General features: G+C 46.8%; 1 protein-coding gene across 1 annotated transcript; it reads right to left on the minus strand.

Moving 5' to 3' along the window:
- Positions 1 to 2,401: 2,401 nt before the first annotated feature.
- LOC119372370 (sodium- and chloride-dependent glycine transporter 1) lies at positions 2,402 to 15,690 on the minus strand. Its single transcript, XM_037642844.2, has 13 exons — positions 15,567 to 15,690; positions 15,366 to 15,497; positions 13,961 to 14,133; positions 12,941 to 13,122; positions 11,903 to 12,035; positions 10,889 to 11,023; positions 9,737 to 9,840; positions 8,429 to 8,553; positions 8,154 to 8,266; positions 7,190 to 7,418; positions 4,997 to 5,097; positions 4,040 to 4,198; positions 2,402 to 3,249 (listed from the first exon to the last, which is right to left on the minus strand). The coding sequence occupies exons 1-13, from the start codon at positions 15,688 to 15,690 to the stop codon at positions 2,911 to 2,913; spliced, it is 2,049 nt and encodes a 682-aa protein (XP_037498772.2). The 3' UTR covers positions 2,402 to 2,910.
- Positions 15,691 to 16,489: the final 799 nt, after the last annotated feature.

A 16,489-nucleotide genomic window follows, 5' to 3' on the forward strand; every position in this document is an offset into this window, starting at 1 on the left:
TGTATGTCCTCCTCTTGTGTCCCCGTCCATTAAGCGCTATATTTCTAGTCGTTACAACGAGCTCTAGAAATGCCGCTCTTCCAGCTTTCGCTGTGACTGTGCTGCGCTTTTCATGCAGGCCTGGCGTTTTTTTTTTTTTTTATAGAAACTGTAGCGAAAAATCTTCAATACAAAAGTGGTAGCGCTCGTTCAGAAGCATCGCATTTTTTAGCCTATGCTAAGATGACTCGCCTGATTAGTTTTAAATGCGAAACATTTCTTCGCGAACCTTTGGCACTTCGAGCGTTTCTATCTACGCATCTATCTATCCAGCCGCCTACGTCTGGGTGCTCTCATGATCGCCTCATTAACTTGGTGTAGACCATAATTGGCATGGGAGGGTAAGAAGATTTGACGAATATGACTGTCGGGTCATAACATGAATAACGTGAAAATCCTGTCGCGTACGCCGTCAAGCCCTTTCCTCCAGACACACGTGCATATACCCGTTTACCACGGGCCGCGGTGTACGGGTATGCGCCACAGGTGATTGAAAGTTTATATCTACCCAGGAACGGCGAGAACAGGCATTGGTAGTTTAAATGCGAGAGCGTTCAGAAAAGCCGACATCGGCAGCGTTGACCCGACGAATGGAAAAATAAAAATTAGGATCCCAGCAGAAATCGAACCCAAACATTCTGCGTGGCAATCAGGTATTCTACCACAGAGCTACGCCAGGTCTAAAACTGGTTTGTAAAACCAGCCTATGCGGGCGTAATGTCGGTGCAACGTCAATTGTGGTTGTGGTGCTGGCTATTTAATGTTACAATAAAGCAATAAACACTACATATGTACTCCTACGATATAGGAGTCATATTAAATTAACGTCTATGGTTCCACTGTTGGCTCCGCTTTTATAGTAGTCTGATAAACATTACATTTGTATTCCTATGATTCAGCAAACTATAGTCACCGAGAGCCTGTTCAATCGATCTCTGTGCATGGAGCAGTCTGATAATTCGTTCGACTTACATATGAGGGCACTAAAAGCGTCGCGAGTTAGGCGGCAGTCACGTGGTATTTTCAAAAAATTCGTGCTCTTTAAAGAAGGATTTCAAATAAAAATAATCAGGGAAGTTATCTTAGCATAGATTAAAAAAACATCCCATGTTCTCAGCAAGCGCTACAACTTTTTTATTGAAGATATTTCACTAGAGATACTATTTAAAAAGTTAACCAATCTTTGTTAATTACCGAGCTTGGCGGGCTGGAGAAAATATCCTGACGGGCTCTATGTGGCTCAGAACAATACTGCGCCAATTCGAGACGCGTAGTGCCTATGTTGTTGTTTTTTTTTAATACCTGGTGCTAGTACAATCTGTATATTCACATTCTGCAAGCGTCGGTGTGTAGCCCGGTGGTTAAGATACTTGCATTTCGAGAGTGCGGGCCTTGGTTCAAACCCAGCACTACCTGACAATGTTTTATACATTTCTTATGGCGATGATCCTCTTTCGTGAAAGAGCGACGGACGAACGGGCAGTTTTGACATTTCCCCTGTAAAGCGCGCTCTGCCTCAATTATTTCCTTTAAAAGAAGAAGCCAGCTTTACAATTTATTGTAAATCACCCGAGCGCCGAGAGAGAATTATTTTTTTGAAAGAGTATATGGAAGAAATAATTGCTCTGATTTTTTTTATTGCAATGAGCAACAAGCGTTTACATCTACTATAGTTCTAGTTAAGAGGAAAGAGAAAACGCGAAACACGCCCGACTCCCCTGTAGAGCGTGCTCTGCCTCAGCTGTAGCCTTTAAAAGGAGAAGCCAGCTTTACAATAAAGCATAAGAGAAGCAAGAATATGCTTAATTCATGTTGAAGGAACTGTCCTGTGATGACGTCATCACACGACTTGACCGAGAAGAAAAAAGAATAAAAGAATAAGATGGCTTTCGCGTTGCAGTCGTCTTAGAGGAATGCATCAATTTGGCGATGTATGGGGGCAAATAATCTGAGAGGCATGTACGTACCTAAAGTTATCGACTTCTCTTCTGGTTTTTATTATTAGTGAAATGTCCCGTAATTATATTTTTCTTATTTTTTGTCATTTTTGTTACTATATTTCTGCTCTTTATTTCGCCGGCGCGAATTGCAGTCACATACAACGCTTTTTTATTCTTAAATTCCTTACTTCCATTTTATATTCTTCTAATTTTTGTTTATTTTCATTTCTTTTTATTTTGTTTAGACGGCGAAGATTTAAGCAGAATCCGGCCAGCCTCGGCAAAAGAAAAGAGCTGTGTGGCTCGAAGCGCGCGAGACAAGATTTCTCGCTGAGCTCGTTCGCCCGACTGTTTGTTGTTTACTTGTTAAAGTACAGCCGGCCTAGTCAAAATAAGATCGCCGCGTGGCTAGAGGCGCGCGAGACAGGCTGATACGCCGAGCACCAGCAAGATACGACGCTCAACGCAAAAACGGGAGGCTAAGAGCTGTACTCTAAATATAGAACAATCTTGACAGCTAATGATGAACAAAATGTTAATTACACTGAGGTATTAGCTTCAATGTGAGCCTTTGAAGACGACAAGCATGCCTTTCACGAACCACGTTAAGTAGAACACGTGCGAACGCGTAGTCTACAGACTGAATAAAAATCTAGCGTGAAAAGTGAATGTTTACAGAAGTTTCCCGCATTTTTGTTCTATTTAAAGTTTATATGTCCCTACACGTTTACAAACATTCATACCGACAAATTATACAGACAGCTTGCTTTTCTGAACGAATATTTTAATGAATGAAACTTTTAAAAATTATACTGGGTTTGAATATATACAGCGCGAATTGCACCAGGAAAAACGTGACGAAAACATGCAACGGCGACACGCCCCGATGGCGTGAGACGTCGCCATATTCGTCCACGTATCCAGGACGTTGTTACGCGACTGCCGTTTTGTTGACGCCAGAAGTAATGGCGGCAGGTGTCGCGGCGTTCGCGTCAGGCACCACGACGTCCGCTTTAGCGGGCGCGTTATTCGACAGGGGCGCTGCCGCTTCCGTCAACGGTGCAGGCCGGTCACGACTGGTAGTGGTGGGCGACTGCGGCGAAATGGCGTCGCTCTTGGTTCCTTCGCCCAGCGACGGCCGCGCAAGCTTGGGCTCCTGCTCGGTTGGGCGTCTCATGCCCCGCTCTTCAAGAAAGCGAATGTACTCGCAATACTCGGCGGGGTCCTTGGGTCCCCAGTTGTCGGACGGAAGCAGAGCCCTGCGCAGATCCTGCGACGGCGCGCTCGGCATCACGAATAGGCGAAGGTAGCGCAACACGACAGACGTGAAAAGTTTAGCAAGATACCACAAGAGCTTGCTCGCAACTGAAATTCGTTGAAAGAGACAATGAAAAAGTCAACATAATCATCCACGCATCCTCTAAGCAAAACCAAACTGCTGTAAGAAAAGTATACTTGGTCAAATTGTGACATTCCGTCGGTTTGCAACTCGCTAACATTCGCGCACAGGCAGTGGCGTAGGCAAAATATATATATTTTTTTTTTGGGGGGGGGGGGGCACGGGCCCGGTTTGCCACCCCCTGGTTACGCCACTGCACGCAAGCCTTTACAAAGATGTTACTTCTATGTATAATATACTGATTCTTTGTGGTTTTATTTTATATGTATGTGTTCTCCTGCTTTATGTATTTACTAGTGAGTAGATCTGTAGATATGCAATAAACACTTGCACGCAAACATCTTACATGCAAACGTTACATATACAAATGTAGCCAGGATGGGGGGGGGGGGGGGGTTGCTGGGCGGGGTTGAAGCTCCCCCCGAAAATTTTCAATTCTGCGCGCGCGTATATATATATATATATATATATATATATATATATATATATATACATGCACGCATACAAACGCACGCGCGAACATACATACAGTATGGTTGACCCTCCCCTCCCGAAAAATGTTTGGTTACATCCATGTCTGCTACTGAGCTTTTTGGGCTACTGAAACAGGCTGCTGTTCACTGACACCAAAAGCAACGCCGCCAAGTGTCGTATCACTCACGTATCCGCAGCTGCGCAAGTGGTAAACGGCGAACGCGACGATGATCTCGACGGCCACGACGACCGCGAACGTGCCGACTACGTTCACCCACGCTGGAAACGTGTATTCGCCCAGCGTCAGCGGCTCGCCGTACAGGAACAGGTCCGCGATCACGATCCACTGCGGGAGAGGATATATTGACAAATGCTAATTGTCACGTCGTTTTAGTCATGCACGGAGATCAAGACGGTCGCCTATTTCCTGGAATGTTTATCCACTTAACAGTTGTATAGTCGAGATTTTAACGACGTTTTGCGCATGTTCTGAAGCCGCCGCAGCTAAAACCACTTCGCTTTAATTTTATGTGAGGAAGGAGATGGAAGAAAATTAGTCAGGTATCTTTTTGACAAAATGAACATGGTCATCACCGCGTCTTAGCAGGAATATATATTTCTCTCACTTCCTATAGTGATTCGCAGTGTTATGTCTTTATTAGTGCAAAGCCATAGGTCCTATGCATAGCCGTCTAAGCAAAGCCGGCTAAGTCTTGAATATTTGCACAGACGCTCTTCTCTGTAGATTGCATAAACATTGCCGCAGCCCCAAGCTGCAACAAAGAATGCGGACTACGTAAGGAACGGCTCTTACTTGTCTTTGGCAAGAATGAATGAATGAATGAATGAATGAATGAATGAATGAATGAATGAATGAATGAATGAATGAATGAATGAATGAATGACAGCGCCTGTGTCTTGTGTTCCTTGTGTTAGTCTTCATGTAGTGCGCTTTGTACTTGCCTTGCGATGATGAACAACCAACTAGCTCGAGATGTGTTATTCAAGAATGAAAGGAAAAATACTCAATAGACAAAGCTGCACGTTCGTGCGTGTTCAAGCTCACTTAGTAAACTCACTTAGTAAACTCACGAATCTGTAAACTAAAAGAAATAAAAAACGCAAACGATACACGCGAACTAACCGTGAGGCACAGTGGGCAGAACACGGCCCAGCAGATCTTGAGCGCCACGCTGGGCTGGTCGCCGGTCATGAACTCGATGTCGGTGCAGAAACGCGTCAGCCCTGCACGCGGTAAGACGGCTAAGTCAGAGAGGGCGCAAGCGGCGGCCTTCTACGCAGGAGTTGGACCGAGTACATAGTAATCCTTTAAATGATGGAATCTTGAGTCCCAAAACCACAAAACCACGGGATGCCGTAGTGGAGGGCTCATGGAAATTTCGACCACCTGGTGTTTTTGAACACGCACCAAAATCCAAGTACGCAGGCCTCTAGCATTTCGCCTCCATCAAAATGCAGCCGCCGCGGTCGGCATTCGATGCCGCAGCCTTCGGCTCGGGCACCCTAACCACTAGACCCCCACTGCGGGTGGACCTATAGTACAGACCTGGACACTGCCCAGGTATACTATCGTGAGCGGTATGAGCGGGAACACGTGAGTGTGTGGCAAATAGCCTCAAACCCAAAGCGGGGCGATTGGCGGTGGCTGCAATAGGAAATAAAGCAGAAAGGTCGCCGCAGTCCCGTTAAATGTTGGCACGCCCGCCTCGCCATTGGTGATAAAAAAAACTGCAGCTGATTGCGTATCACGTGTAGCTCGCGAGTATCCCAAGCAGAGCGCGGAGGTGTGCTTGCTATATCTCCGCGCAAAATACAGCTTTTGCATTCGCTTGTGTGTGTTCGTGTAACACATAAAATCAAGATACAGCAAAATATGATTCTAGAAAACGGTACTGCTCTTCGCTGCGAGCGAGCGCTACAACAGGCATCACAATATGAAGCCGTTATTTGTGGCATATATTTCGCGCGTTGTTTAAAACAGAGGAGTGGTGGGAGTGACAATAGTTGGCGAAAAAGCGTCAATCTTTCCAATTTATTTGTGACATCGCCATCCGAGTGAAGTTCGAACTGGGGTTTGAGGCTATTCGCCACGTGCTCGCGTGTTCCCTCTCACATTGCTCACGACAGTACACTGCAACTTCGCTATAACAATAGATGATACGGGAAATTTTATAAGTCGACCATCCCACAAATCTAAAAGCGTCCTAACCAGGATGCGCACGTTCCCACTTGTATACGGCTAAGGCTAAGGCAGCGAAGTTTTGACAAAGCTGGGAAAGGAGAAAAATAAACGAGAACACGAGCGCTGCTGCTTGCTCGTCCTTTTCGCGCTGCTTTTTCGTTAATACAGATACATACCAACACGACCAGCCCTGAGTTTTTATATTAAGAAAGAAGTATGGCAGGTGGACTGATGTCACCAGCCCGCAAGCTGCCACCGTCCTAATTGTGATTTGACGTTTATGGTCCGCCGTCTTGGTAATTTCAAACTAAACGTGCGGATAAGCGCCCCAGCTGGTTCAGCAATTGCGCCGGAACTTTTTTGTAGTATATACTGAAAACACAACTGAGGGTCTTGCGTAGAATTTTCTACGCTTAGCCTAAGTAATTATTATCGAGGCGCCGAGTAGGACCGACTCATCAGTCCGTCACTGGAGGAGCGACTCTCCGAACTGAGCTTGAGAAGACAATTGGTGAGCTTCAGTCAAGCCCGGCGAGCCGCGATTGCCATTGGGGACGACCTGGATGAGGGGCTCCACCCACAGTAACAGAGCAGCCTTAATTAAATTATTAGTTATTTCTCTTTCTCTGTCTGTATGCTTCAACCAAATGAATTTACCAGACAATTAGACCAGGGAAAACATACGTCCATTAATTGTAGTATTTCAATGTAGTGTAGCAATAAAGACTTAAATTAAAATGAATTGAAGTGGACAAAAAATCCCCCTTTCCATCGGCGGGATCCGACACCACAACCTTCGAATTACGTGTCTATTCAATTCATTTCAACTTACGTCATTATTACTCCACTGCAGTTGAAGACAATTAATAGCACTTATGTTTTCCCTGGCCTGAGCGTCTCTTGGATCTGTTCGACTCATTTGGTTCTAACTAAAATAAAAAAAAGAGCCCCTCGAAAAATTCCCATTCTTTCGTTCTCTCTGTGTGCGTAGCATATACGTGATGCACTTGACATTACAGGGTTAAACACGCAGCAGTTAAATTTCATTGTGCTTGCTCTGACGCCGGTGTTTTCTAATTTAGTTCTGGCGAAAGAACCCCTCGCTGTGAATTTTGGAATTCGGCTCGCTCGTACCGTATCCGAACACGACGACCAGGAGCTCTGCGAGGCCGATCCAGGGCAGCAGGAATCCCCCCAGGTAGGTGTCCATCACGGTGAGGATGTATAGGCCCCCCTGGCTGGCCATGGGCATGCCGAACACGCACATCAGAGCGCACACGGCGAACGACAGTAGAGGGCCGTACGAGCGCAGCGCCGGGAACTCGTCCTTGAACGGCGTCAGCAGGCACTCGACCGACGAGAACTGTGCGGACGATTCAAACGTCGACAACTCACACAGTGTGACGCATATAACGATGCACAGAGCGCACGCGGATATGACGTTACGATATATATCCACAGTGAACCTTCAGCACATGGAAATGACACAGGGAAAAAAGAAAGACACGTCGCCGTGCTGATTTCCAACAAGTAGCTTTAATCGAAGAGAACCTTGAATACACACAACCAGCCCACGCATGCGCGTGGATCACCGCAAAGTTTGCAATCATGCAGAGGCGTAAATAACCAATAACAGCTACGCTCTGCCAGCTTAATTGACGCCTGCGTTGCTGCGCTTGTCTCAAGCATTGCAAGTTCTTTGCTTGAAAGTTAAATTGATGAAGTGCTGATGCGTAAGTCCACCGCAGTGGATCCGTACAACACACCAAATTGCGTACCCCAACAAGTTACGATATAGCCATTGACCGGCAGAGGACGTCAGTAGCATTGAGTCCAGCAGCGAATAATAATAATAATAATAATAATAATAATAATAATAATAATAATAATAATAATAATAATAATAATAATAATAATAATAATAATAATAATAATAATAATAAACGGCAGTAGAAAAGAAATAACAGACCCTTGAGAAAATGTCAGATATATCCCTCAGGCGTCGAGTCGTACCCGGGTCCCGAGGCAAAGTTTCCTCGTCAAAAATTCACAACAGATGAGGCAATATCAAACTAATTAGCTAATTAATTAAACCCACCTCTGTGTCGATGGCGAGGAAGAACAGCATAGCGTAGAAGGCGACCGACCAGAGCTGCGGGTAAGCGATCATGCTCAGCGCCTGCGGGTAAGCGATGAACGCCAGTCCGACGCCTGCGCGGATAAGAACAGGGAGATACACTACTGCTGTGTGTAACGATGAAACACAGTATCCGCGATATCTACACCACAGCGCAAGCAAGCAAAAGTATAGTCATATCGTAACTTGCATGAGTTACAGTTTATTCCCGAGGGCGAAGCACGCTCACTGCTCACCAGAAGAGACGACGTCGGTGACGGGCACTTCCAGGTGGTACGCCATGTTTCCGAGCACCGCGAAGACCACCATGCCGCCCATCATGCTCACAACGAAGTCAGCTAATGCCACCACCAGCACGTCCCTGCAAGTGTCCACGTGACGGCAAAATGTCACCTGCCTGCTTTAAGATAGCCGCCATCGGCTTATCGCTTTTGTGGTGGGCACAGCGTGCAGATGTTAACTGCCGAATCATTCCACAGAAACGAGACGCGGCTCGGCGCCATCTGCCCGTTGCATGTGCGCTACAGATCCTATGTCGCGCTCCGTCTGCGGCGTGAATCGACGGTTTCATCTCTCGAATGCGTTGCGCTCAACATTACCGCAGCATCTTAATATACTGCAATTCTAGTGCGTCCGTTCTATCACATTTCTTGGCCGTGTATTCATTTCCCTGCTTACGCGTTACAAACTCAAATTTCTATATGCAAATTCTATACTGCTAATCTGCTAGCATGTATCGAAACCTTCGTGTTCATCTTCACCTCTGGCACTTGGTCAACTGCAAAATTTTAGGCCTAATAACAATTCCTAGTTTCCGATAATCTATATTAAGAGGAGCCTGCGTGGAATGTTTTAGTTTAAAATACGAACGCGAGCGTCCCAGAAAGCTCGAAAAAATAACCGTTTTGAACAGAACAGGAAAAGAAAAGAAACCACCGCCATTACCACTGGTCGGAAGTGACGCATGGGGCACGACCTAGAACGTCCGCCTCCTCGGCACGACCTCTGAAAGGTGAAAAATCTCGGAGGCGACGCGCCTGGACCTACGCCATAGCAACAACGACCAAGTGCATGCAACATCTGCTTAGGTCCCTGCAACATCTGCTTAGATCCCTGCATACAGGACTACTATAGCTTATAGGTGTTGTTCGAAAGCTGATGCTAACAACTTTGATAGCCCTGTGGCTTTCCCGAGATTGCTTCAGCCATGGAATCCATGGCTTCAGCTGTGTGTGCTACATACTCGTAATGAAGAGCTTAGCCAGGGGCGTAGCCAAGGGGGGGGGGGGGGGGGGGGGGGTTGAACACCCCCCCCCCCTTGGCTACGCCCCTGGCTATCGAAATTTTTCGATTTTGCATATGTATATATGCACGCACACATACAAACGCACGCACGAACATACATAAAGTATGGTTGAACCCCCCCCCCCCCCCGAACAAAATTTCTGGCTACGCCCCTGAACTTAGCCAAGGTGAAAGTTCATTACAGTTGGCTTTCGGTGTTTGCGTGAATGGGACTGAATAAGTACAAGAGCGATACCCACTTGTGAAGGCTGTTCCTGAATTCGTTGAATCCACCAAAGCAGATGATCATGCCCTCGGCGAGGCTTAACGAGTAAAAGATCTGCTCGGCGGCGTTCTTCCACACCTGTAATGCCAAATCAATGGGCACAATGAACATTGAGTACGCTCATACAATATATTGCATACTTTGACACAACTTAGTTATTGCATCAATTATCGAATTTTTTTTTTACGAAACACCGTACGGGAAGCGCGATATGACATGCATATATGCATAAGCATGCGCACGGGGGAGGGGAGGCAGGTGGGGCAAACTCCCCCCTTATCACATAGGGGGGGGGGCACGGGGGGGGGGGGGGTCCGAAGTATCAAAACGGAAACTTGGGCCAGTTGGTTGTACTTCATATTTACCGGCAGCGCAACCACACAGTCAGCGCTGTGTTTTCGTTTCGCTTCTTTTCTCTGTCCGTGTGTGTGGTTGCGCTGCCGGTAAATATGAGGTCCAAAGTATGCCCCATATCTTAACTCAGTCGGACCTTCCCCGTCATTCTTTAAAGAGAAGGGTTATGGCAACGCAGGTTTTTGGCGCTAATGGCGGCCGAAGGTCCCTGATGTTGCATGCCAAGAACTGGTTAACTTCCCGTCTTTACTTCCGGAAAGCCAGGAACCAAAGGCAAGCCATTGTGAGAAGCACATCACGGCTTTATTTTCATTTTTTCATCCAGCATGTTGTCTTCTGGGTACTGCGACGAACCTTTTCCCCTCCCTTCCACTTCCCCACCCCCTTTAAATGGGGAACTTTGCGCCCGCCTATGCAAATATGTCACCAAACATCGCACAAATTATTTAGAAAAATCGTAACCCCACGTGGACTTCCAATGCTATCTGTCTATTTTCGCTGTATACCATAACTTAAGAGGCCGTTGTGCATAGTGTCGCGTCCGATTGCGTTTGAAGTATAACGTAAAAAAAAAAGAAGAAAAAAAACTAGATTTCCACAGTGTTTTGCGCAAATGAAGAAAACTAATGTGCACCGAAATTCGATTCTAGTGCGCAGACTGCCACGTTGGACGATATCGGACTAGCATAACAAAGGCAACTGACGGTTCGAAGAAACATAATAAATTATAACGAAACGGCGCAGAATGCCGACAAGGACCGTGAATGCTGACCTTGGCGCGCAAGATGCTGGACCAGTCGGGCACCAGGTAGAACCGGATTCCTTCCGCAGCGCCCGGTAGAGTGATGCCGCGCACGAACAACATGCCCAGTATGAGAAAGGGAGCCAGTGATGTCACGTACACAGCCTATATCGTCGGCAAATACAATTAAAAGTGACTATACAACAAAGTATAGCAGTAATGGACTACAACCGATGAAATGTCATAAAATAATGTGAACATTTTCTCGTAACTTCAAACTTTTCCTTCCCTTGAGATATCGCCTCGCTTGGAACTGCTAATAAAACCGAACAGGCTCCGGAGCTTTTGCTCGCATAGCATTGTTAACGTTTCCCTGACGTTCCGATGCCAAACCGCTGCGATGCTCTTGTGGTTATGGTCCTGACCCGAAGGTTGCGGGGCCGAATACCGTCCGCGGCGGCCGCATTTCGACGGAGGCGAAATGCTAGACGCCCGTGTACTTAGATTTAGGTGTGAGAACACCAGATGGTCAAAATTTCCGAAGCCCTCCACTAGCGCGTTCCTCTATTATATCGTGGTTTTGGAATGTAAAACCCCAACAATTCTTATATATTCTGGTGCCAAATAATTAATCGTTTCTTGGTTGGTGTGGAAGTACTATAAGAGTATCTATGGTTGAGTTAGCAAGACTATACACTTTGAAGACAACAGTGCGATGGACATAACAAGGCAGATCGGTTGATTTATTTATTTATTTATTTATTTATTTATTTATTTATTTATTGATTGATTGATTGATTGATTGATTGATTGATTGATTGATTGATTGATTGATTGATTGATTGATTTAACTACTGGCAAGCTAACTTCAACGACCTCGTTGTGCCATGAGTACAGTTCTCTCTCTCTCTCGTCCAGGAATTATAGTTCTGAGGACGTGATGGAGTCTTCAATTATTTTTTTTCTTGCCTCTGTGAAGACTATTCTATGGCTGTTCGAGATACATATACACGATAGCGTCACGATAACCTTCCTGAAGCGCACCTTTCCCGACGTCTTGATTCCCTTGAAGACGCACAGGTACACGCACATCCACGACACCACCAGGGCGCCGGCCAGCCGAGGCTGTACAGAGCCCAGTTCATCGATGCCGCTGCTCAACCCAAGCACGTTGCGACTGATGGGAGGAAGTAGCAGCACGGTACAGCAAATCACCATCTTATCGTCATGATGCGATGCAGTACGTAGAATAATTACGATATCATAAAGCGAAAGCCTATTGTCCTGTAGTGCTCAGGTCGCTGCTCTGTCGCCACATGCGATTCGCGTTGGATTAAGGAAGACGCTGACTTAGCAGCTAACCAAGGTAATCTGGCGAAAGTGTACACAACTTAAGAAAAAGAGGAGGAGACAGATGCGTCTCTTTCTTCTTTTTCGAACTTGTTTTACGTTGCGCCACGTTACCTTGTTTAGCTATGCATCGTAGTACTCTGACAAAGTCGTCCTAAGTAAATGGCTGAAGTGATTCCACGATAATTAAAATAGGTCGAATGCGATGTCTTCCCGTGCAATACTCCTTCACGCGACTCTTATGCCAGAATCAGTCATGCAAGTGAGCGCTTAACTCAATATTGGTCTTCAATGGATTGGCACTATGCGCTGCAGTTCGGGGGTTAACAATAACATGACGCTAGAATTGTTCACAATCAGTAGTAGATAATTATTGTGCACGGTTTGATATAGCCAGGGGCCCGACGACCTTTCACTAGCGGCCCGGCCCACACTTCACTGTCTTCGTACCACATCGATATGTTTCTCGAACATTGGCGTCAAATCCCTTCCAGAAATGACCATATATGAGATATGAGAAAGGCCTTCTTACAAATGGCAACGTTAGATGACATTCTGTTCACCCCCACTCCCTCCCGGTACCTGCAGTACTAAATTTCGTGTCTGCGGCCCGTTAGCTTAGGCGAGTTTGAGGCCCCTGCTTTGAGCTAACCAACGGGTTTTTTGTTTTGTTTTGTTTTTTGTTTTCAAAAGGAGGCTCAATTTTGAAGTTTCCAGGAGGAGAGCACCCACTAGAAGAACTGCTCGGGCGCCGTCTGGGTGGCCGTAGTGCAGGTGTTGGCGAGAAGCTCGTACGCCTGCCGCGGCACTAGCACCACGTGGGAGCCGTGGTGGATGGCGTGCGCGTCGGGGCCCGTGTAGTTAGATTCGGCGTACATCCTTAGCAGACGCGGCTCGACCGTCCGACAAGGCACCTGCGTGCGGCAGAGGTGCGTGTGTGTGCCAACAGTCTCACCTCGACGCTGGCTGCCCCCAACATCCCCGAGTTTACTCCGAGGGTGTATACAGCGCAGCAACGGCTACAACAGCGACAAAACGAGACGCGCAAAAGCGTTCTGTAGCGCCGTACCTGTTAACACAAAGGGGGGGGGGGGCAATGTCTGCACCACACTTCGATTACTCAGTCTGACCTGCCCCGTCATTATTTAAAGAGCAGGGTTATGAGCACGCAGGTTTTTTACGATAATTGCGGCCGATGGCCCCTGATGTAGCATTTCAGGAACTCTTTGCTTTCCATCTCTAGTCCTGGCTTCCAGGACTATATAGATTCTCTAGTCAAAAACAAGCGACCGAACAAAAACAGAAAGTCGTAAAATTAGGAGACAAGAAGACGGCGGCGAAATTTCCGATAATCCAAATCAGAATCAATTTATTGTGATTATTAAAAATATTACCGAATGTTAATATGCAGAAGGAGGTTCCGAAGTCAAAGATTGCAATGGGGTCCCCTTTACAAACTATACATAAAAATAGGTTACAGCAGTTTGATTACTATGAACGATAGACGGAGCTGGCCGGTCATTCGACACGCGGAGCTGCAGACGATCATTGTATCTAATAAAGCAACGAACTGGGTGCTAACTGTACATAGCTTTATTTCCAGATAACAGGTCTTCAAAGCTGACCAACATGGTCGACATAACCGACTTTCGTTCTTCTAATTCAGAATTGGTACGATTAGAACAGCACTGGTCGATTAAGAATCACTGCGTGCGAACCGGCGTGAGCCTGATGGCGCGGCCAGCGACTTACTACGCCCGGAGTAGGGTTGTAACAGTCACTGTCGGCCCACTCGGAGTAGTCGCAGCTCGTCCAGGGCAGCGTCTCGCGAAAGGAGTAGATCAGGTAGACGAGCGCGTATCCCAGCAGTACGTTGTAGTACAGGCTGATGAACGCGCAGGCGTACACCATGGCCCAACCCACGCCTGCGCACACGGTTTGGTCCCACGCGTGATCGCTATTAACCACCATGACGCCACTAAGAAACCACGCGGTGACGCCATCGACGCCCCTGTAGTCGGTTACAACATAAGAATGAACACAGGCTCTTCCCCCAGAACAGCGGCGCGCCTGCCATTCATCTGTGCAAGAGTCGTACCAGGTGCACTTCCATTCCAACATTTCAAGTACGTTTTCGCTGCTAATGTAAGTACTACGCTTAAAATTTCGCTGTCCCTACTTAAATATTACGCTTGGCTGAGTAGTGATGTCCGAAGATTTGCTGAAATTTGGCAGGAAGTTTTAGACCTAAAACCACCCACACAAACATGTCTGTATGGAAAAATCACATATACCTGAAATACGCGAAACGTGCTTGACATCACGGAAATCAGCAAATGTGATCGGACCGGGAAACTACGCAAATTCTCTGGGTGAGACACCGACGGCTGTGGGCGGAACCTACTCTTAGGTTGTGACCGACTGTAGGTGCAGAAAGTTTCCTTAAAAGGATAACTAGTTATCCATCCTATAGCTGTAAGAATGCAAAAAGAAACCATTAAAATTTGTTGTAGCCCAGCGATCGAAACAGAGACCATAGTCTTATCCTGACTAGCTCAGATGGCAAAAGTGACTACCCTCCAAAATTTCTGGCTCCAGGTTTGACCTCGATCATGACCGCGACTCAGTTCATTTGCGAAACTTTTTTGTAGAAGAATCTAATCGGTAGTTTCCTTCGCAGCTTCGGGTAGTACTTTAGGGTGAATGAAAATTTATTTCAATAAACTTTGTTAATATGTTTGTACCAAGTTGAATAAAGAAATGCTCGGCCCTTAACCCTCCATGACAATGCCCTCGTTAGCGTAAAAAAAAACAAAAAAACTTCTCCACTCCAGAGGACGTATTGGGCTGACGGTCTAGTGTTGATGTTCAGTCGCCTTGTACACTTTAAGGGCGGGGGGGGGGGGGGGGGAGTATTTTAGGAGAGTCGCGGGACGCGCGACTCTCCAAGAGAGTCAGCGTCTCCTTAGAGAGAGAGGCATCCCGCGATTCTCCGAAAGAGAGTCAACGTGTCCCTCTAAAGAGAGTTATGTGTCACATATGTAGCACAAAAGAGTCAAATGACTCTTTTTTTCTCTTGGAATGTATATTATCAGGAGCGCATGCACTTTTACGTTGTTAGCTCAATTGCGTTTGCAAGACGTTTGCACGTGCGCACCCTTGGCGAGAGGGAATCCGCCGAAGGCTCGAGCCTGTGCATCGCTGGCGAATTGGCCCAGGACGAGCTCCAGGTAGTACATGGGGCGACCGAGGAGGAGCATGAGGACAATGTACGGCACCATGAACGCACCTGTAGCGGAACGGAAAAAGATCGCAGTGGCGTGCGACTGCGATGGACGGAACATGCGAGTATACCGACCTCCACCGTTCTCGAAGGCCACGTACGGAAAGCGCCAGACGTTGCCAAGTCCGACGGACAGGCCGACGGAAGAGAGAATAAACTCGACCTTGTTCGACCATTTCTCGCGCTCCACGCCAGCCATGGCCGAAGTCGTCGATCAAGATGGCGATGACACACCGTCACCGTATCTGACCCGCGTATCCGGCAGGCTGCAAGAATCGTTGCCGAAGAGACGGCTCTACTACCTGAAGCCAAAATGCTGCTAGAAGGGCCTTGAAAAAAAATGATCGCTTGCCTGCTCAAATCCCGGAGCCGAGGGGCACAGTACGAAACACCACGGCTGAAAACCTCGAGCGCTTTTTCTTCTTCTTCTGCAACGGTGCTTCGCACGTAGCGGTATCAGTACAATGCACAATTCCGGAGGTCTCTCACGCTATCGCTAAGATTATCCAAAGGCGAACGCCTAAGTGGCGATGAATTAAAGACAAACATCACGTCGGAATCCCATGACACAATGAGATTGCCTTCTAATTTATTGTTTCCCGAATTATTGTTTCTCATCCCCCCCCCCCCCAACGAAATCTTATTTATTTATTTATTTATTTATTTATTTATTTATTTATTTATTTATTTATTTTCTTTGCTCGTATCACGACAGTCAGCTTAGTCTATTTGAAAAAAAAAAGCCACTTTTCCCTTTCCCTGATTTTTACTCAAAGTTCCGATTTCTTGGCCAATGCCCCGTTGTGGGTGTGAGCCAAATGAAAGGAACAGGCAAGCAAGCAAGAATCCCATGGGCGGTTTGGCTTGTCGAGCCTCCTCTGATGTTGCTTACCTTTTCGACCTACTACACAATCCACTATAGGCTAGGGCCATGGGCGTCGGCAGGTGGGGCAAAAGGTTGGTTGGTTGGTTGACCCTTGTAAACTGGCGTAACCCAC

The sequence above is a fragment of the Rhipicephalus sanguineus genome, chromosome 10, assembly GCF_013339695.2.
Source record: "Rhipicephalus sanguineus isolate Rsan-2018 chromosome 10, BIME_Rsan_1.4, whole genome shotgun sequence".
NCBI lineage: Eukaryota > Metazoa > Arthropoda > Arachnida > Ixodida > Ixodidae > Rhipicephalus > Rhipicephalus sanguineus.

Bases quoted from the DNA above. Each gene is read 5' to 3' on its own strand.
- LOC119372370 (XM_037642844.2), bottom strand. From the start codon at position 15,690: ATGGCTGGCGTGGAGCGCGAGAAATGGTCGAACAAGGTCGAGTTTATT. The intron at 8,554-9,736 runs GTGGGTATCGCT...GGACACTTGCAG, and splicing joins TTCAGGAACAGCCTTCACAA to GGACGTGCTGGTGGTGGCAT. The intron at 8,267-8,428 runs GTGAGCAGTGAG...TTATCCGCGCAG, and splicing joins CACCGACGTCGTCTCTTCTG to GCGTCGGACTGGCGTTCATC.